This window comes from Rhea pennata, chromosome 23 (genome assembly GCF_028389875.1).
Source record: "Rhea pennata isolate bPtePen1 chromosome 23, bPtePen1.pri, whole genome shotgun sequence".
Lineage (NCBI taxonomy): Eukaryota > Metazoa > Chordata > Aves > Rheiformes > Rheidae > Rhea > Rhea pennata.
In genome coordinates this window covers 1083884-1106398 of record NC_084685.1, presented here as the reverse complement: position 1 = coordinate 1106398, position 22515 = coordinate 1083884, and the positions used below count along the sequence as shown (strand labels likewise).

Sequence of the window (22515 nt, the reverse complement as noted above, 5' to 3'; positions counted from 1 at the left end):
AGGGGACACGGGCAACCCAGGCTGATGCCAGAGAGCCGTGTGCCAGACCGTGTCTGACAGGTTGTGTCTGATCTGGAACCTTTGGCTGACGTGGGGGATGGTCCAGCCATCTCGTGGGCGCTCTGCTGATGTTGGTTTTGACCCACAGCATTTACTGTCCCATCCGTTCCTGCATGCTACTGCAGAGTGAACCTCTCACACAGTCATGAAAGGAAACTGGTCTGAAAAGCTGGATATGCAGGTGGTCTTGTTGGCATAGGCTCCAACAGAGGTCTACTAAGCCATATCTCAGCAGCCTCTTCTGCAGTTGGTGGGATCAAGAAGTCTAGTCTCAAGTTTGGAGAGGGGTGGCAAGTAGGCTCCTTTCTGCCAGTGCTCCATACCATCTGAGGGACATGGATTGACAGTCTAATATGACTACCTACCGTTCCGCTAGCCACCTTTCAGACCTCCCAGTTGGAACAGAGCAGTAGCTAGTAGGCCTGAAAGGTCACGGGGTGGCCGATAACTTCTGCAATGCCTTTCCCTTTGGGAGAAGGCAGTGACAGTCCATCAGCTTAGCACTGTCCATGCTCTCATACTGCTTCAACACGCTGTTCCCTGAGAGCTCTCAGACCATTGGTCTTCAGTCAAGAGCAACTCAGAATCACAAAGCTGTTCACGATGATAGCTCTACCAAGGATCTTATCACAGTCCTTCTCACACCATCTATGCGTTGGTCATTAGTATGCCAAAAGTGTCAGAGGGAGCTCTTCTTGGAGATGCACAGTAAAAGAACAGGAAGCAACGGGCCCAAATTGCAGCAAGGGAAATTACAGCTAAGTGTAAGGAAGGAGATCTTACTGGATCCAGTAAGATCTGGAACAAGCCATCCAAAGAGGTTCTGGAATCTCTCTGGTTCTGGAATCTCTGGAGATTCCTTTAGCAAGCTGAAATAATGAGAGTTCATTTTCATACCATCCTGCAAATTTATCTTTGCATGCACCTCCTCCACACTGGTTCCCAGGTCTACAGATCCAATCTAGATACAAAGTTGCAGGACCTGCTGGCAGCCCAGTGAGAAGCCCTGTGTAGAAACCAACAGCAGTAAACATAAGCATGGCCACAGCATGGACCATGGAGCCCCCTTAAATATGCCAAGACTGTGGTGAAAAGGAGACATTTGTGCATATTTTCAAAAAGCATGCCAAGTTTAGTCCCTCTTCTGTCTCTTCCTGACATTTAGGCTGGACTTTATCTTTTTTACATCCTTTCTCTCAGGCTTCCACCTACAACATGAGCAAAGGTTTATGAGACAGGGAAAGGGTAACTGGAGCCATCAGCCTTTGGGCAAGATACTGCTGATCAGTGCCAACAAGCTCCGTGGGTACCTGCATGGATATGCTGGCAGAGATGTTTTGCTTGGGGGTTCATCTTGAATTTTTGAACATTCATCCTTTATTAACACTCCTCTTTTTCTTCATGTGTTTTGCTCTGCCACCTTACCCCGGCCTTCACCATTCACATACGTAATTCTTTCCTCTTTTGGATGGGCTTCCAACAATGTATCTGTGATTCTGCTGTAGGGATCCCACATACATGGGGTAATTATTTCTTGGCTAGCATATTTATAAGCTTTTAAACCTTCGTTATTGAGAACTATAGAGGCCAGCTACTAGCTAATCCCCCTCAACAATCCAGAAATATATAGCCCAGAATCTATAGACAAGATGCTTTTGGCAGTCCAGATGAAAGGAAGAAACAATGCCTGTAGCATAGTTGAAGGAGCTTGTCCTGAACATTAGGGGTTCTGGCAAGTATCAATGTTTATTCTCAAGCCTCAGCAGCTGAGGGACAAGGTAGAGCACGTGGATAGCTAAACTATGAATCGCTCTTTTCTCTAAATTCCCTCAAACCTGTCTCTTTCTCACAAATTGAAGCATAAGGGCAACAGTCCATTGGCTTTGTCCCCAAACTAACAGCAGTTGCCTAAACTGTACTGTGGCTCTGTGATCTAACTTAAAGATCACACTAAACAAAACCTGCTCTTTCTCATTTTCCTGTCTCAGAATTAGTCATTAATCCAAAGGGACATGGTTGCATAGCTAATGTTTTATTCTGGTAGTCAAACCTCATCATCAAGCTGTTTGGACTGGCTGATGGTAGACAAGATGGGAGGATTTAGATACCTGGGAAGGCAGCAGCTGGATGGAAACAGGCTTAGCTGTGATTTAGACCATTGTAAGGAATGTGTGAAGCAAAGAGCTAGAAGCTGTAGGAGGTCTGCAACATGAAGCTGATGCATTCCAGAAGTCCACACAGTAGTAAGTAGAGAAGGGAAGGCAAAGTCAGAGGATGAACTAATGAACAGGATGCCAGTGATGAGTAGTTACTGGAGCAGACCGGAACTAATTCTAAGACATGGTTGCTTCAGAGGAGTCAGATGACAAATTCAAAGGGAAGAACTGAGGAGACAAACTCCTCAAAGATAAACTACAGAGAGAAGGGTGCAACAGCCACTTACCTTATCTTCATCCTGTAGCCCAAATATTTCCAGTCTAAAGTGCTTCCTTACTAAGTGGCATTTCCTCCATTATCTGATTTTCCTCTCCTTTTGTTTCTGTGTTGCCCACTTTCAGAATTAACCACAAAATTCCGTTTTAAATTAAGTTTTAATTAATGGATGAGATGAATGCTTTTCTCAGAGCACTTTCAAAATGCTTTCCATAGGCTCAGACCAACCAACACCTCAGCAACTTAAAGGCTCAACACATTTATTTAGTCTTCTGAATTGATGGGTCCAAGTAAATCCTTTTATTTTTAAGGGCCATTTATTAAATGCAATTAAGACAACAAATATAGACTTCTCGTATTTGTAAATTTGTCTCCTAAATCCATGGCTGTAGTTTAGCTTCACATTTGTTAGCATATAAACACAACTGGAATAAGGCATAAAAAGGGTTTCCAGCAACATCTTACATTTTGTTGCACCTGAGACATCTCCATGTCCATCACCTTGTAAGGCATTTTCCCTATTTCCAGTGGTCAGAAAAGCAAATTTTACCTAACAAAGTCTCTGAGAATATTTGACATCTGAAAGCAGCAGAATTTGCTTTGATTCTGTTATCTCTGCATAGAGCTGAGTAGAACCTTTTAAATTTATCTGATTTTTATGAGGCGTTTGCATTCAGTCTGGTCCAAAACATATATGTATGCCGCATATGAACGTTTAACTTCTATCTTTATGTCAACAAAAGTAAATTTAATTTTATCTTTTATTAAAGAGTCTGAGAAAACAGACACAGAAGTTGTTCCCCAATTACCACTTTGTCTTTCCTTAACCTATATCAGATAGGAACAAACTATCTCACAGTGTTTAAATCAGAATGATGACGAGGAATACCTTCTAAGTATTCCAACACTATTTCATGTAGCTCCAAATTACCTAAAGAGCCCACCGCAGAGTGCTTCCACACCTCTCTCTGCTCTCAGAATGAATGGTACGCTTTGATGCAGTCTGAGCCACTGCTTATTTTCATATATGCAAGCAATTTTTGCAGAAGACAAAAACAGAGGAACTGAGGTGTGGAAAAGCTGTTAACTATTCTGCTTATAGGCAAAAGGGAGAAGAACAGAGAATTAGCAACTTTCTCTAATATGTGGGCCCTGTTTTGGTTCTCCATAACCTCCTTTCACTCCTCCAGAGGCACAGTAGAGAAGAGGAAGAGCATGATCCCATTGTAATGTTGCTGAATACATACTAATGCTCATTTTCAAGGAAATCACGATACATTTCTTCAGCCGAAATTCAACCTTATTCCCACATTTCAGAGAAAGTAGTTTTATTAAGTAGCATTTTCAATTATGACAGACATGAATCTGAATCCAGGAGAAAGGCCAGTACTTGCATTCATTTTTTTTTAACACAGTGATTGGCTAGCACAAGTATTATCACACAATAAGCCAAGTCGTTCAAACCCTTTTCACTATGAATGAGGTTTGAGACTGCGAAAGAAAGATTCAGCTTACTTGCAGAATGTTGAGACTGGGAAGATAATCAAAAGCAATGCTCAAGGCATATGCAAACTGAAGAAATACGTACTTTGGAGTTTACTTTTTTTCTTCCCTCAAAGTCTATACTACAATATGAAGATAAAAGCCAAATGAAAAAAATATTTATACAGTACTTTCTCTAAATTAAGTCCCACAGTTTTGTTTTTGTTAAAAGAAAATAATATTTAACTTAATACCTATTTCAGGATTCTCAGACCATGGTGTGGTACTGTTAACACTGCACTTAATTGGAATTATCCTTTTAAAAAGCAATCTTAAAAGCAGCTCTGAACTTTGCTTCTGAGATGGAAGCACTGTCTCTGAACCATCAATGATTTCTGTCACTCTTGCTTTGCATCTTTCAAGGCCTGAAGTCTTTCTAAAAGGGGTGGATGAGAGTAATGCCACATTGAAAAGATCCAGTCAGAAACAGGGAATCCTAAGTTATCTTTGTTTAGTTTGATCAAAGCAGAATACAGGTCTTTAGCCTTCCCAAGTTCCTTGGCAAATGCATCTGCTTGAAACTCAAATCGTCGGCTTAATACAGTCAAGCAAAATGAGAGAACCTGTGGAGAAAAATTTATTTAATTATTTAAAAAATCAGACATCTGCAAGTTCCTTATAGCATCAGTAAATACACATTATATCTTCCCCCCTATCCCACACATCCTTGTGGCTTTAGAATGATCTCAGTAAGATTTATCCAATTTAACTGAAACTGAGAGTCTTACCTGAGGTAGAACACTAACCTTAATTATTACATTGAGATATATCAGATACAGCCCCTAGAAACTTCAAACTCTTCTTCAAAGTAATAATATAGCCAAATAAAATCATTATTTAAATAGGATTATACTTCAAAACCTAAAGCTGAAAGACCAATTCCACAAATTACAGATTACCTCATTGTAAGGAGAAAAAATAAACTGGAAAATAATCATCAAGCCTATCAGGGTAGGCTGGGTCTCATAGAAACCAAATGCAGCAAAGAGTTCTTTCCGACCAATTAGCACAGCAAACAAGAAGAAGCAGAGGAAGGAATTCATCTAGAGAAAGGAAACAACATTCTTCGTTAAGATGGGCTTTTCATATAAATCTAAATTAAGGCCTAAGTGTTCACACTACAGACTGGCACAGAAACTCTGAAAAAGAGAGAGATTACTTCAGAATTAATACACAAAGAGGAACAAACAGCCACCTTTAACCTCCTTTCTGTACATGCATGCAATAAAGCAACTATTTTCATTTTCTATCAGTGAGCTAAAAAAAAAAAAAATTTAAGTAGCAAAGGGAGATGAAAAGGCAGGAAGACAAGATAAGTGAGCAGCGCATCATCACAGGAATAGAGGGGAGAATCCATTTCCCTGGAAGTATAACATGTTCTAAAAAATTTAAAAGCAAACCAAACTTGTCAGAAGTCTTTATTTGAAGCATTATGTACTGTTTGCTGTGCCGTACTTCTATTTCTGGAAACAATCTACTGTTCTATCTAAGCCATGCATCATCAGTTGTACAAGTGCTTCACTTGGCTGGCTTTTCAGAGGCAATAGGCAGGATCACATCATTTTTTCTGAAGAAGATGAAAGTGCCTTCTCAATCTATTCAGGTGGCTGGCTGGTCTTTTCAGAGTAATGTGGAAGGTAAAATGTATGGTTGAAACATACAGACAGAAAAAAAAAGTAAGAGGGAGAGCTGTGACAGAAAAGAGTCAACAGAAAATGTAGAAAACATTTGTGGATATTTTTGGAAGTGAGGATAAAAATCTACCTATTACAGTGAGCTATCAGTAACTAGAAGATGGATCCAAAGACAAAGGTTACAGGAGTTAGCAGTGTCAAAAATATCAAGGTAGTTGTTTTTTAACAAGGATGAATCAACACAGATGTCAGAAGTTGGAATATAATGGTATTAGTCAAGGCAGGAGGTAAGAAGGACCTCACTGAAGTGTTTAATTGTGTGGATAAGAAGAAGCTAGTGTGGGAAGCGAAGAATAGGAAGGAGCTTAAGGTGGAGTTTGACAATGATGTTGCAGCCTGAAAAACTTGTGAATAGCTTTAGAGAAAAAAAAAGAAAAAAGAAACCCAAAAGAAACAGAGTAGCATTCTGTCACATTGAACAAGATGAATCTACACCAAAGCATATGACAGACTGATGATAGAAAATTAACAGAAAATAGCAATAGCAACACATTGCTGAGCCTTGCAAACCAAAGCACTTGAAGCCAGGATGTAGAAGAGGTTGAGGAGCAATTCCTTTGTATTGTGCTATGCCCAGAGGCATATGCATGAGTAAACAGACCATTAGGCTTTTCTACTTCAAATGCAAGGTTAACAGATCTCTAGTGACTGCTTCAGTTTTCACCTCTATTTTGGGTTTGCATCAAAAAGGATGCAATAGGGCTATTTACCAGTAAAGGGTGCACAGTTATGAAACTGAAATGTTTTTTTTTTTTTTAAAAAAAAAAGTGCCCTCCTGAGTCAATCATATTCTCTCATAATCTTCTGCTCTCCAAACTGAAGTGCCAGATCTTTTTTGGTCTCTCTCTTTGTAAAATAGTTGCTCCATCCCCTTAATAATTTTAGCTTCCCTTCTAACTAATTCCTAACCTTCTCCAACTCTGTCATGTCTTTCTTTAGATGTAAAAACCAGAACAGGATTCAGTATTTGCTGTACACGCGGAGTACACATCTGAGTGTACACATGCTCTGCTGCAGTGCACTGGAGTGTTCTTCCTTTGTAGTATTTGCACAGTAGATAAATGGCGGTGGATTTGCTCCCCTTGCTGTATCCCAATATACAACTGCACAAGAAAGACTCCAGGAAAGGTGCATTCAAACATACAAACACTACACTTCTTGTGTATAAAAGATGTAGCAGAAGAGCTAATAGGAAAATGTGAAGTTAGTGTATGATTAATAATCCCCAAATATATGCAAAAAAGGAGAAATGCTTTGTACTAAGAGTGAAGCAAGCTTTGGGTTGTTATTCTTACTAAGAAGTATGAGCACTCTTAATACTAACAGCTAGGAACAGTGGGATGAGCTGTAGCATGCAAGGGTGTTTGGTGCAAGACAAAAGAATCATAAATACTAGTTTTGTGCAAACATCATTTCCACTCCAGTTTCAGAGAACAGAGAGAAGAACTCAGTGTGGAACACCAGTGGAATATTGGCAAAGGAATTACAGGTCTGCTGCTGGAAACCAGTAACAGAGAAGGACAGCGGACTAACGAGTACTCACAGAAGGGGCATTTGCTTTGTACAGCACAACCATACAGCACAACCAACATGAGATACACTTGCAAATCTGGAAGTAGGCATTTTCAAAAGGACAGTAATTACAGAATGCTCTAGGAAAACCACTAGTTTATCATAACTTACCTGGCTGATGATAATATTTTTGATAGTGTGACCTAGCTTCCAATGACCCAATTCATGGCCAAGTACAGCCAGAACTTCTTCATTTTTACATCCTTGTTTCTTATTCTGAGGGAATAACAAAATCAAATTAGTATCAGATATGACTGAACACAACTGATACAATTTCTTACTTGTTAATTTGTTCTCCTTATGTCACTTAAGTCATTAAATGCCCCAAGATCAGGAAATGGCTCTTCCCTTGTACCGGCAGCATAAAGATAAACATATAATTTCATATTGAGCCTTTTGAATGTGTTTGTCCATTACGAAATGAGAGAGACTCAAAAAGTCGCTTACAAAAAACAAAGTTTTAAGTTCAATAATTTTCTACCATGAGACGGTGATTCTTCATTTCTATCTATGCAGACAAGCCTGTGCAGACCTGGAACAATGCTGGAAGATCTGCCTTTCAAACTCTCTCCTACCATCCATTAATCTCATCATTTTCTTTCTTTACTCAAGGAAAGGCTGACATTCAGAGCCAAAGACTTGCCCTGTAACAAAGGGATGATGGACTTCTGTATCTTCAAAGGTACAAAAGCCCTTAGCAAGTGAGAAGGAAGTATGCGGGCCTGTATATTGAGAAGCTAGCTGAAAAACCTGCTGGAATGGAAGAAATTCTTCTCATTATTGCTACAGAGAATGCTTTCTAGATTTTTCAGTGTGGGTGAACTCAAAATCCCCTCCTCCCATCACTCAGTTCTGCAGTATGCCACACCACAAACCATGGATGAAGAGAATTCTACCACCAACATGCTCACAAGGAACAGAAGCCAGAGTGAACAACAATCTATATACTGGCCTAACCATGGGCCGCATGAAGCAATTTATTCTTCTCATAATTACCCCTTTAGGCTCTTTGGAAAGTGTTCCACCAATTTTATCCATCTTTATTTGTTACATGGAAGAAATCAATGTTTTATGAAAGCCCCGCTGGATTTCTAAAGTCTCCTTAGTATTATTTGCATCAATTCACTCACAGCCCCAGAAATTCCATCTATTACCCATTCAGAGATTCCTTGGCAATAAAATCATTAGGTTTTGTTTTTTAGCATTTCATTCAGAACCTTTACAATAGACACCAAAAACACAAGAAAGAAATCTCACTAAGAAGTTAATGTAAATAACTCAGTGAAGAACAAGTATGAACTCACTTTGGTTTTAGACTTTGTCTCTTCATTCTCACTGTTGGCTCCTTCTGCTGGCTCTTTGTTCAATGCAGAATAATCTTCCAGGAGGGTATCAAACAGCACTATCCGCTTATTCTTGAAGAATCCATAGAAATAAGCATTGCTATGAGAAGAACGCTTAGAACCTGATTGGGGAAGATTTACACCAGAGACTATGGTCAGAATAATCCTGTGCATTGGTGCCTATTTTTGCAGTCTTACTTGGAACAGATTCTTCCAAAGGAATTTTCAAAGACCCCATATAAATGGTAGATCAACTCCCTGCAAATAATCTTGCAGGCTGAAGCATATTTTAAAATGACTTAAGTAAAGATCATCTCATTTACTACCTCCAATAGTGATTTTTCATTTGCAACACACAATCCCAGGTGTTCAATCCAATTCACTAAAAGCACAAGAACAGTCAAGGAATGATGTACTATCCAAAAGAAAAGCACTACTGCAATTTCAGGCTCAGAGAAGAAAGAGTAATCTGTAAAGCAATTTGCTGTCCTCCTTGTAAAGAAATTGATGGGTTCATTTTGTAGTTGTTTGAATGTGCCAAAGATGATTTTAATTTCTGAAGATGTTATAATCAGACACAGAAGAGGAGAGAGAAGAGGAGGAGATGATCTCAGGCAGACTCTTAAAAATGATACATTACAGTTCTTAACACATAAAGAGAGCTAGGGTAAATAAGCAAATTTTAACAGCTACTTTCATCTAGACAGTTTTACTGACCATCTGAAACTGCCCATGTTGCAACACCAGGACAGAGAGACTATGGGAGAAGAGACAGAAGCTAGCTCTGTTTTTGGCGGAAGATAAAATACTCCAAGTTGAAGGCAAACTTTCACTGTAAACATAAGAGTTGCATCAACTTCTTCGGGCAGCGTGCAGTGAGCATTTTCTGCTCTATTTTATGGTCATGGTTAACTTCGGCACCAAACTAAGACAGACTGATGGAGGAAGAGACTGGTCAGAGTAGGAAGACTCAGCTTCCAGTCACTTCCCAGTGAGGAAAACTGATCATCAGCCACAGCTGAACGTGACTTCACAGCATAGTGAAGTCCCCTTTCACCTATCATAAAAAGCTTCATTCGTACTAATGTCCCTATTCACCTACCTATCATAAAAAGTTTTATCCTCCAATAAAGTATTACTTGCAGAGAAGGAATCTTTGTAACCTACCTTTTCATGGAATGAACCCTGAGATTAAAGGGCTTTTTTGCACATGTTATCAGTTCTGGAGTGGCAAGAGTCAAGAAAGAATGCAGAAAAACACTGGCAAAGAGATGCTCCCACATCAGAATCACATGCCAGCAGGGAATGGTGCTAGCTCAACACTCTTAAGAAATGCCAGGACAGAAAATGAGGGGTTTGAAAGCCTCTCTTCACTGCAAATCACTGACACTTAATACAGCAATGCTGAAGAAGTTAATGCAATGGTATGCTACAGAGGTGCCAGAGCACAAGCAATGGGTTTACAGTACTTCCTTTTAACCTTCATGACAGAAATCCACACTAGGAGACAGCCCACAATGTTTATGTAAAAAACTCAATTATTTGAGAAGTGTCTATAACAACTCTCAAGCTTTGAAAAGTTTCAACTTTGCTAGGAAAGAGTTTGTTAGGCCCTAAGTATATCAATACCAGTAGTTTTTGGCTGCACTGAGGCAGAGCACTGGCTAGATTTCACTAGCCCAAAGCAGTGAAAGCCACAGGTTCCACACTGAAGTCTTCATTAGCTTCTCTTAAGGGAGAATTCTATCATTTCAGCTCTTTTTTTTCCATCTTGTACTGCTTTCACCATGGCAATAAAAACATCTGCCTCCCAAGTGGCATAAACACCAAACAAACAAACAAACAAAAAAACAAAAAAACAAAAAAAAAAAAAAAAAAAAGAGAGAGAGAGAGAGAAAGAGAGAGAAAGGAAAGTCCCTGAAATCAGGTACAGAAGGGAAAGACAGAAAGAAAATGAGTAGCAGTGGAAAGCAGTAGTGTGTTCTTCAAGAACACAGAGGTGGAGAGAAAGTGAAATGACAGTTTTCCTACTCTACATTAGGTTCCATTAGATGAGTATGAGTAAAAAGAGGACAAAAAAAATGCACTACTACTCAGAGAAAAACTTATGTTCTCAAGTAGAGGGGCTGGGTCCACCAAGCCACACAGTCCACAAGAAACAGTCCACCTGAACACTAAGAAGTAACAGGTATTTTTAACATTCATAATGTTCTAAAGGCTTCATTAAAGAATTTGAGGCAATTAATGCTGAACAAAGACTAGAAAAGGTAAAATTACTTTTTTGTTTAAAGTTCTAAGCTGAGTTCTAAGTTCTAAGACAGCTAAAAGTTCTAAGTTCTAAGGCAGTTGCTTCCATGTCTGACTGCTATGTATTTCTGCTCAACAGAACCAAGACAATGCTTCCAATAAAATGTTCTTAAGGCTCTTTGTTCAACTTCACTATTCTAACTCTAAGGCAAAAAAAAAAAAAAAAAAAACACACACCACCTAGAAAGTGGCATTTACCTTGACAAGTATTACAACAGCTGGAGAACGTAAGCAACTCCTGTTCTGCAGCATCCATAGTTAAAGCTAAAAATCCAAGGACACAAAAAATCTTTTTATTCAAAAAATCTCACCTTCAACAACATACACCTTAGTTAATGGGAAGTCAATGCTCTTTGCCATTGTTTCAATTTCTTGCTTGAGCTCTCCCTCAGGAAGAGGAATGAATTTATCAAACAAAGGGGCAATGTAGTCTGCATAGATTGTAACAAGCACCTGCAAACACATACAGATATTGAAAACAACATAAAAATGTGTGTTTAGTATTGAAGTGGAACGTGGGCAAATACAAAAATAGAGCAGGAACCCTTTCTAAATTTATGAAAAAAGAAAACCTATCACCATATACCATTTTATTTCCAGTGTCTATTATAAAGCTTTTTTAATGCTTTTTAAAAAATTGACAAAGACAGTTCAGTATTAAATAGATGAAAGATAAAATATCATATTAATGTGCAAAATTATTATGAGTTGTTATTCCTGAACAAGAACATTGAAAATAAGACACTGTTAAAGGCTGAAGACCCTGAAATTCCAATGAGGTTTAGATTATTTCACTGATTTTCTTATGTAATTTTTTTAAAGCTCAGCACACAGCACCCTGCAAGTAGGCTACCATTTGGAAGCAGCACAAATGTATTCTCTTACTCACCAAGGAAACAACTAATGTGAAGAGCCAGGCATAGATGAAGAAGTAGTCTCCCCCTATTTTAATAATATAAAGTAGGAGAGATGTCACCGGCAACAGAATACACTGAGTCACGATAAACTTCTTGATGGCATCCTTAAAAAAGAATCCCAGTGTCTGTAAGGAAAGGATATTAGTGATAATGTATCACAGTGGTTAATGAACTGATCTCTTCAACAGATATACAGAAACAAAATAAGAGAAATCGAAAATGACAAAGTGGCAATGCTGATGTGCGCTACAGAAAAGCAGAGTTGGTTACAAAAGAAGGTAGAACCTTTTCACTTCCTGATAGCTGTTGTTCTTGACATCCCCTGGGATTCCAAACCCATATAAATGCAATCTTTGACCCAAACCCTTATATTGTGTTTGACATATATCCTTTACTCCAGAAGGAATGAACAGACAGCTCGATCAACCCCTTGATAGCACACAGGAGCTTCAGTGCCAAGTCTTCCTTTTTTCTTTTGATAAGGCACAGTGCCCACACTGACAACAGTCAAGCACCCAGGTTCTGAGGGAGCTCAATAGAGAAAATATTCAGAGGATATCCCCAGAATCTTCCTTAGCCTCAGTAGAGCATGACCTCTGCAGGCTCTCAATGCAGTTTTAAAGAAGCCTGAGCAGCTAGTTCAGTATCTGACTCTCTGGTTCTTCTGCATAGAGGTAGGGCCTGACCAGAGCTCTGAGCTCACACTGTAGCTTAAAGGGTTCACAGATACTCAAGTCAAGTTCTCCTCAGCCACAAAGCAAACATTAAATGATAACATAATCTGAGTCTTACTGGAGTCTAAATAGGACATGGAGACTATGCAGATGGACATATTAAAAGATAAAGTACAAACATAGTATGCTTCTGCATATGCATATGTATACAGCGCTAGGAAGTGCTGATGGAGTTCAAAACAGGGAATACTGAGATTCATTCCAGCACTGAGGCAGACAGTGGCACCAGCTGATCTGCCAATCTGGTCCATCTCTAGTGCTTTAAGAGTCCTGACAGCATGCTTTGGACTTTCGTGTCCTTGACATGAACTGCTTGTTGATCTGGCACGAAGATGAAATTAAGTCCTCACTGAGGACAAACAACCAAGGTGCACGTCTGAGGCTAGTACACAGAACTGACACACAGGGAAATAATCAAAGATAGCTTTTGACATGTGTTTAAGGTTTCTGAATGTCCAAAGGATGGCCAGGCTAGACTGGGCCATAAACATATTATGGAAATTAGGACTCTGACAGCCCTTACAATAAGAATTACAGAAGATAGTGATAGATAAAGAACAAACAAAATACCTGAAGTAGGTATTCTAATTAGATATTGACCGCTGCCAGAAGAAAAGAATACTTAACTCATGCTCTGGAAACATTCCTTTCTTCCCTGACAGGAGCAAGAGGTTAGCCTGCTATTTCGTGCACTGCTAAGACTGCAGAAGGGAAGGAAATCAAAGCACTGTGACTCAGAATCACCTAGCATACAAATAGCCATGTGCATCATCACTTAAAATAAGAAGAGTATTTGCTAGCTACTATGAGAAAGAGAGAAAGCAATGACCATTAGACAAATGCATGTTTTCAGAAGCCACATTTTTTTTAAGACCAGACAGCTAAACAAAGTATAAACAAAATTCTGAATTGGTCACAAGCTCAAGGTTTACAACTAACTGGAACAATCTTCAGACCTCCTGGCCATGTTCCCGAAGCCTGGAACAGCAGTCACCATTGGTACAGTATCCAAAGATCAGAAAAATAACTCCAAAGTTTGCAATTTCAGAGAATACACAAAGATGTCATGGCAAAATCGTGTAGCAAGAACTTTCAACACTGGGCTTCCCTGGGAAGAGGATGGCGAGATGGTGAGGAGGAGTGGGGGAAGTGCCACTATATAATTGAGGTAAACCAAAAAAAAAGAGGATGTGTCAGGATCTGTGCACTTTGGTTTCAAAGATGATTGTGAAAGGTTGGAAATTGAATCATTGCATTTTAGAGCCTTTTTCCTCACTTACTTTCTTGCTTGTTTTATAATAGGATTAAGAAACATCAAATTGTCATTTTGCCAGGAATATAATGAGTGTAGAAAGAAACTAATTTAGCTCTTTCAGAGCTAGCTCAGTTCTCTTGCCTCCATAGAAACTGGAAAATGAAACTGGCAAATGCCACAGCATCTCCACTCCTAATAATGAGTCAAACAACTTGATCTGCTGCATTCCCATCCAAATTTCATTTCACTAAAAACAAAACTTTCTAATACACTTGCAACAGAAAGTACTGTAGACAACACTAGGTGGGTCCAAAAGAAGAAAACAAGCCTAATGTTGATATGAAATGATGTAATGACATGCTCTAGACTGAGGTTCCTTTCCCAAGAGGAAAATCTGCTCCCAAGGAAAACTGATGCTGATAATAAAACAAATTAAATTAAGTAGGTGAGAGAAATTAAGAATGCCAGCCCAGATTTTACAAAATAAAGTATCTAAAGGAAGTGCAAATGAAGTGAATCAATATTCTAATTTAGTGAAGGATGACTCCAAAACGCAGATCAAGAGGTGAAATAAGACGAGAAGGAAAATAATTTCTCCGTTTTGTTTCCTCTATTCAGTGTCTAGAAGTCAAGGTGCCCCTGCCAAGCAGTAATTTTGCTGTCACTGTATGAACATTCAGGCTTCTCCGTCAGGATATATAAAGGGCAAAGAATAGCCTATCCAAAAATGAACAACTGAGGTATGAAATGTCCTCAGTTCCACCACTAGAATATACAACCTCTTCACTAAAGAAGATGCTTAAAGGCATGACTTTATTCAGAGACATTTTGATGTTCCACAGGACTTTTGCAACAAGTCTGATTTCTGAAGGAAATCAGACACCACAAGTTTGTTAAATAGAACAGAAAGCTTTCAGATGAAGCAGCAGCAGCCCAATCTGTTGGTCCTCATGAGAGAGGAAAAAAAATGCATCAAATTCAAGGTTTAGAATATCATTGCTCTTATTTTTTATGTAGAGCAAGTTAAAACATTCCTAAAAATAATGACCTCTGGCACAGCTATGGACGTATTAGCCTGTCTAACCTACCAAATTACAGAAGATGTTAATCAGTATATGTGTTATCAACAATACCTGTTGATTGAAGCCATGTTTCTCTTCTATGACAAACGTGTTATATAAACTCCATGGGAGACCGGTCACTGCACTGAAGAGTGTTGCAAGAAGCAGGAATACCAAAGACTGAATGATCTAAACACAGAAAAGAGATTTACTACTTACTGATCTGTTCTGATGTTAACATTCCTGTTGTCAAAATGCATTTTATAATCAATGGTTTAATTGAAACTAGTTAGAAGCTAAAGCTAGATAAATTCACCAAACTAACAATACATTTGTAATGACTAGATTATTGTTCACTGGAATAACCTACCTGTATTCATAAAAGCTCCATCATTTAGAGACTCTTTCTTAAAATATATTAAGTTCAGCCACAGCATACCATCTTCATAAAGGAGTTATTGCACGATGCTCAAAAATGTTGAAATCATATTAAACAGTAGAGCAAATCAAACAGTAAAAATAGTCTTTTCTGTCCTTAGCATACATTAAACATATAGAGTACATGTTCATCTGTATTCATACCTCTACAAGGTATTAAATCTTGTTCAATACTTCTTTTCTTTAGAATACAAAATAAATATCATCTAGTTTTATTTTTCTTATAGTGCAACAAGAAATCAGAGAGGTCACAACTATTTAAGTCTTTGATTACAAAAAAGACAACTCATTAATGTACCCGTGACTTTCACATAAAATAGAGGTTTGACTCTTCAAAAAACTATAGCTTTAGACCTGTCAAGCCAAATATCCACACTTTTTGCAGAATTTTTGGAGTGGAGAAAAACAAACATACAATAACAAAACAATGAGGTCTTTTTTGCTTGGGAAGCCTTTATTTGGTCAGTTCTAAACAGCAGCTCAGACAAAATTGGCATCACCAAATGCTCTCCCTACTAATTATACTGTAGCCAGGTAGATTTCATGCTTATATAGGGAAATTTTCAAGACAAGAACTGATAGGGATCTCCTTTTTATTCACTTAGGCCACAGACAGGTATGCCCTCTGTCAGGACTTCTGCAACCTAACAGTTCTAAGCCTTCCTTAACCTCAGTTGAGGACATCTGACAATATTCCTACTACGAGAACAGGGTAGGTTGACAAGCATCTCCTTTGATCAGATGTTTTTTTAGTTTCCCCATTATAAAAGCTAGACAAGAAAGGTACATTTTCTGGGTAGGCCACCTAATTTGAGTTGTAGCATTAAAATCCCCACGGCTTCAATGATTCAAGCAGGAATAAGTAGCAACACATCAAAAATGCCACAAGAGGTATGAGCCTTAGGAAAAAGTACAGTGTATGTGTTCTTACTAATAAATTCTCCTCCAGAAAGAACGATTTCACTTCAATTAAATTCTATGCTGCCTCAAAAATTAGATTCTTCTTGAAAAGAAGCTTGTTGAATAGATTGCAACTTATAAGCGTAGCTTCTGCCTGATGCTGCTGCCACTTAGTCTTTATTATAATTAGCAACTATCTAGAGATTCACGTATCTTCTGGAAGCAGAAGTGGGTAGTAGTATATTTTATGAAGACCCTCACAACGTCCACAGGCTAAAGGGGTATTCTTCGTACATGAATTGCTATACTCATATAAGAACTTCAATTATTTGAAGAATTTTGGCCTGCTAGCCATACATCTATCAATATAGAGTCACTCAGATGAAGACATGCTCATTTTTTTGGGAGAAGACAAGTACCTGCAGAAAAGATATAAGGTCTTAATATAAACTTATAATTTATTAAGGTTCAGATTTTCCTGAGCTGTTAAATCTTCACAGAAATAAGAATGCTTCTGGAACAGAATTCATTGTTTCCTCAATTTTCCTTCTTTCTCATCTGGAATAGAGATTTCATTTTCTTTTGAAAATGGATGGGAAAGGAAGATTGGTATAAAACTGCATGAAAAAAAACTCATCACATATGGTCTTTAATACCCAGCCACTGAAAGTAACTACATAGACTCCAGCTTCACAATGCCAACTCTCTCATTCTTTTTGGAAGGGGCTGCCAGCAGCAATGTTATGGCATTGTATTAGATAAGTCTCGGTGTCTGACCAAATTTGGCTACTCTTATGTTCCAACTTAACATTTTATTAAAGGCAGCAGAATTCATCTGTAATTAGCACTAAAAGGGAGAAATAAAAAAAAAAGAAAATCTAAACCTATACTTCACTAGTCTCTCAAGTTCTTAATAAAAATCCCTGATACGACAGAACAGAGCTACTAGCCTTCTGCGAAGTCAGCAGAAGCCTTTGTTGGATAACTTTAGGGTCATAGCAAAACCCTGATCAAAATCTGAAATTTGGCAGGAGGACCGAACTAATACTGAAAGAATGTTCAATCCTTTATTATGACAGATGAAGTCTCACACTAGATGGGTGTGCAGAGAGGAAAAGGCAGCACAGCCCCTCCAAAGCAGTATTATCTAGAGGGATATCTTTTTCTTACAAATTTAAAATACATACTTAAAGAATGTTTTCTTGTTTGTGAAGATTTGTACCACTGAAAAAGCAGCTGAATTCACCTGCAACACAAAGACTATATACCAGTAGCCTCAACTTTTATATCATTTTACTATCTAGGAAGATCCCATCTAGAATTTATAAACTTTAAGAACAAACAATCAAACAAACAAAAAGCCCATCACCTCATTAGACTTTAGCCAAATAGCTTTGAGACAAACATCTAAGGCCACATTTAATGAGTAAATAAAAATAAAATAAATACAATATATACATATTTTTATATATAAAATATAAATAAAAAGGTCACATACTGTTATCTATCTTCAGACTCACCTAATCATTATGCTCACTACAAAATACTTGTTATTTTTACTATATTGTGTCTACAGATAAAACCTACTTTCAAGTAAATGGAAGCGTAAAAATAAAAGTTATAACAGTACAGTTCAGGAAGCAAACTCTATTAGTTTGCAAACAGTATTAGTTCCACCAATATTTAAAGGCTGCATACCTCATATTCCAGTCCAAATCCAGCACGACCAGAGATTTGACCTGACAGATTCCAGAGAAAAGGAATTCCTCCACAGAGCAGAATCATCTTAAAAACAGAACACACAGCATGAATTAGAAAAGTCTTCTCACCCCCCACCGTCACTGCCTGCCCCCCAACCTCTAGAAGTGCACAAAGAAAAAGAGGACTATTCTACAATGGTTCATTTTTCCTTTACAAAAATAGTGATTAGATCAGAGGTGGTGTCCCCCTCCCAGGAAACATTACAAATCTCCAAACTCATTTACTGTAGACTCAGCTGCTATATTGATTCAGACACACGGCATATTTTTCAGACGATCTCAAGACTTATTTGCCCTACATTTGTAGTATCTCATCTTTACTAGGGATATTCAAAATTCAGCAACCTGACTGCATTGGAACACTCTCTCATGCATTCCCTAGTGAGACACAGACATTCAGAATAAGGCCATAATTTCATATTTAGTATCAGTGCTGCTTTAACCATTTTAAGAAAGTCTCACCTGCCATACAGGTGACATGAGACAGGGAGTAGCCTACTTAAGGTATACTGCCACTGAAGAAATGTTTGTGAAACCACAGCCAGAGAGCTTCTGAAGTGTTAACTACAGGTTAAGGTAGGGGGAAATAGTGTTTCTTAAACAGCCTGACTTTCAAATATTTTATATTTACTTTCTTAGCAAGTGATGTATCATTTATAAAGCAGTTTTCAAATAGGCAGTCTTACAGTATGGACAATACCTTTTTTAAATTATTATTGTTTTTAAAAGGTTTATTTTTATAACCTATTAAAGTGCATCTTAAGTATCATGAAGAGATGAAAATGATAATGAAACAAGCTTGGAAAACCCAGAAAGTACCAATCGCTGAGGCACAGACAGCTATTAGCATGGTATCAATGATACTAGTTAAAAAGAAACTCACGCTGAAGCAAAAAGCATACTAGTAATTTGGTCTGACACAGCCTCCTCTTCAGCTAACCTACTAGGTTAATGAATCTTACTTCTACTATAACAAGCAAGAAGTTCTGAATAACAAAACACTTGTAAAGAAGAATTTGCAAAATACATTAACCTACTTAACACCTTATAGATGTTTCCTTATGTATCACAAAAATCACAGAATAGTTGAGGTTGGAAGGGACATTAGAGACCATCTAGCCCAACCCCTCCCTGCTTAAGCAGGGTCAACTAAGCATGTTGCCGAAGACCATGTCTAGACAGCTTTTGAGTATCTCCAAAGACAAAGACCCAACAACTTCTCTGGGAAACCTGTTCCAGGGCTCAGTCACCCTCACAGTAAACAAGTTTTTTCTCACGTTCAGACAGAGCTTCCGGTGTTTCAGTTGGTGCCCATTGCATCTCATCCTGCCACAGGGCATCAACTGAAAAGAGTCTGACCCCATCATCTTTAGACCTTCCGTTCAGACACTTAAACACACTGAGAAGACTCCCTCTCAGCATTCTCTTCTCCAGGCTAAACAGGCCTAGCTTTCTCAGCCTTTCGTACTATGAGATGCTCCAGTCCCTACACTATCTTTATGGCCCTTTTCTGGACTTGCTCCAGTAGTTCCATGTCTCTCTTGTCCTTGGGAGCCCATCACAGGACACAGGACACCAAATGCAACCTCATCAGGACTGAGAAGAAGGCAGGGATCACCTCCCTCAACCTGCTATCAATACTCTTCCTAATGCACCCCAGAATACCATTGGCCTTCTTGGCCACAAGGTACATTGGTGGCTCATGGTCAACTTGTTGTCCACTGGGATCCTCAAGTCCTTCTCTGAAGAGCTGCTTTCTAGCAGGTCAACCCCCAGCCCATACTGGGGCATGGGATTCCTCCCTGGGTCCAATATTCTTCATTTCCCTTTACTGAACTTCATGAGGTTACATATGTGATTGCACATACCAACTTTAACTTTGGTCAACTGCAGAAATCATATTTTCATATACCTCGCTTTCATAACATTTTAAAATAAGACTGGAGATTACAAATGTGTTCATGCAGCTCAGGAACAGAGCAGAAAAGCAACAAATACAGAAAGTAAGAGTTCCAAATCTTCCATGGGTAAGAGCATGCTATTTGAATAAAATGTTCTTTTTATAGGGCAAATACAAGCTCAGACAAAAAACACAGAATCCTAAACCTACCAAATCACAATGTTTGAGGTGATATGCCACAGTACTGGCAGTGCAGCTGCACAGGATCATAAAAAAAAAAAAAAAAAAAAAAAAAAAAAAAAAAAAAAGAGAGAGAAAGAAAATCAAAAACTGAGTATTTCACAGCTGAACTGTATGAAAACCATAATATGAAAGCTGGGGCAGCTCAGGTACTTACAGTGCCCTCAACCTCTGAGTACAGTCCTGACCAAAAGCTGAAAGTACTCTTGTCCAGCTGATACAGACGAGATTTTTCAAATGTTTCTGAATCCATGATCTGTCCTAATTCCTGTGGTACATGTGTTGTTGTTCTGTACACCCGTCTCTGAAAAATAAGAAAAGAAATTTTTAAAGTCTATATCCAACATTTTAAAGGAAAGAAGTAAGATTAATACAAGTAACACATAACATGGATGTATGGGCCACCACAGAACGTTACAAGGTAATACACTGCAAGTAAACAAGTGTTCCTAAATTCTTGGCTTCTCTGAAGTTGCAAATATAAAACTGAAAAAAGATTATTATATTACAACCAAAAAATGAGTTCATTACTTATTAATTTCTTTCTAATATAAGAAGTTATTATGTAAAGATCACACAAATCCACACATCCAAAACTTTTTCCCCCACAGGATGTAGCTTACTGTGCCATGATGACGACTAAGCTGAGTTCTTAGCTTAGAAGAAGCTATAGACACTATATCATCCCTTGCGAACCACGAACCTTCACAGGAAAAATATATCTATAATTTAGCTGCCTAAATGATGAGTTATTTCATTTTCAGTTGGAGAACTCACCACTTGCTAATTTTGAAAGTCTAAAAGTCATTATTCCATTCACTGCCTTATCTTGTTTCAGTATCTTTCTCTCTTCTCATCATTATCCTTTCCTCTTTTCCTAAAGCTCCTACTCTCTGTCACCTCAAGATACATTCATCCTTTTACTGGAATGGAACATCCTTCTCTGTTCAGTGTTACTGATCCATTTCTACCAACCAACCAGGTGCAAAAGCAGACTTCTTTACAAGGAGCCTCCTCAAAAAGCCTTTTGAAAGCCTCCCTTGTGTTCTCAGGTGCTCATCTAGCCCCATCACTGGCCGCTGTCCACAGTAATACGGGGTTACAGCCTCGCTCAGCCAACTGAACGGCTCGCTGCCACCAAGAAGAGGCACCACTGCTTCTTCCTCCCCTGGCAGCGGGACGCCCTGGCACTTGTCAGATCTTTCTGCAAACTCAAGTAACTCGCTGATGTGACAGCAAACGTCACCCTGCAAAAACAAGAGGAGAACGTCTCTTTTCGCAGGAGCGAGTCGAGTCAGTTCACGAAGGACTGCGACATGTTCTAGGGCGGGCGCCAACGAGGGAACTGGCAGCGAGCAGGACAGCACTGTGCCCCCATCTGCTACCGCAGATCTCACCTGCTCGCTGTCCCTGACCCCTCCTCCCCCCCAAGGGGCTGCGCACTGCTCAGAGCAACGAGCTCCTCGGCGAGCTCCACCCCGCACCGCGCCCGCGCGGTTCTTATAATTTATATGTACCTCCCACTCCAAGTTTTGGGGGTGGACAAGCAGAGGCTGACACAACGCGCCAAGCCCACCTGCGCCCCCCTGTCCCGGCTGGGGCAGGACCGGGCGCTGCCCGCGGGGGCGCCGGCCCGCCCGACGCTGCGGCTCCCCCGGCGGCCTCCGCTCGCCGCCCCTCACTGCCCGCCACGTGAGGACCGGCCGCAGACCCGCCCCACGGCGCGCAGCCCCCCTGCCCGCGGCTGCCCACCTGCCGGTGCGCCAGGAAAGCCTCCCAGAGGTAGACGGCCCAAGAGAAGAGCAGCACGGAGCAGAATATGCGCTTCTCCACCGGCAGCTCGGCCCACAGGTCGCCGGGCAGCGCCATGACCGGCCCGGCCCGGCCGCTTCTCCCGCGCTTCCTCCTTCCGCTGCGCGCGCTGCGGCGCCGCCTGGCGGCCGGAGGAGCTGGCGAGCGGCCCGGCGGGGGCTGGGGCCGTGCCGCGATCGGCGCCGCAGCCCCTCGGGCCGGGCCGCGGCTGAGGAGAGCAGGCGCGGGGGGATCCTCGCTCCCCGCGTACAGGGCAGCGCTGGGGCCCCCTGTCCGCCCGGCTACCCCGTCAGGGGCGGCGGCCGGGGCTGCCTTGCCAGGGCACTGCCCGGGCTACGAGCCGGGCTCATGTCCTCGGAGAAGCAGCAGAGATATACGGTGGCCACTTCAAGTACCAAGCGAGCAGGACGAGACTGGCAGGAGCCCACCGCAGCGGGTGCCTTGTCCTGGTCAGAAGCCATCAGGACCATGCCGATGGCTGTGTTTTGCTGTGTGCACTTGGAAACAGGAGCAGTGTAAGAAGTGTGGCGAGGAGGTTCTTCTTGAG

General features: G+C 40.1%; 1 protein-coding gene across 2 annotated transcripts; it reads right to left on the bottom strand.

Moving 5' to 3' along the window:
* Positions 1-2791: 2791 nt before the first annotated feature.
* On the bottom strand, positions 2792-22051 carry ZMPSTE24 (zinc metallopeptidase STE24). Of its 2 annotated transcripts, none has more exons than XM_062594045.1 (10): positions 21909-22051; positions 20314-20460; positions 17955-18041; positions 14991-15107; positions 11841-11993; positions 11263-11404; positions 8606-8766; positions 7413-7517; positions 4935-5078; positions 2792-4598 (listed from the first exon to the last, which is right to left on the bottom strand). In XM_062594045.1, the coding sequence occupies exons 1-10, from the start codon at positions 22023-22025 to the stop codon at positions 4374-4376; spliced, it is 1398 nt and encodes a 465-aa protein (XP_062450029.1). In that variant the 5' UTR covers positions 22026-22051; the 3' UTR covers positions 2792-4373. The 2 variants fall into 2 exon arrangements, with proteins under 2 accessions (XP_062450029.1, XP_062450030.1); XM_062594046.1 differs by lacking the exon at positions 21909-22051 and adding an exon at positions 21136-21370.
* Between the last annotated feature and the right edge of the window lie 464 nt (positions 22052-22515).

Coding starts and splice junctions, on each gene's coding strand:
- ZMPSTE24 (XM_062594045.1), bottom strand. CDS start 22,025: ATGGCGCTGCCCGGCGACCTGTGGGCCGAGCTGCCGGTGGAGAAGCGC. Junction 20,461..21,908: donor CTTTCCTGGCGCACCGGCAG/GTGGGCAGCCGC, acceptor CTTATTTTTCAG/AGACGGGTGTACAGAACAAC. Junction 18,042..20,313: donor ACTCAGAGGTTGAGGGCACT/GTAAGTACCTGA, acceptor TCTGTTTTTAAG/ATGATTCTGCTCTGTGGAGG.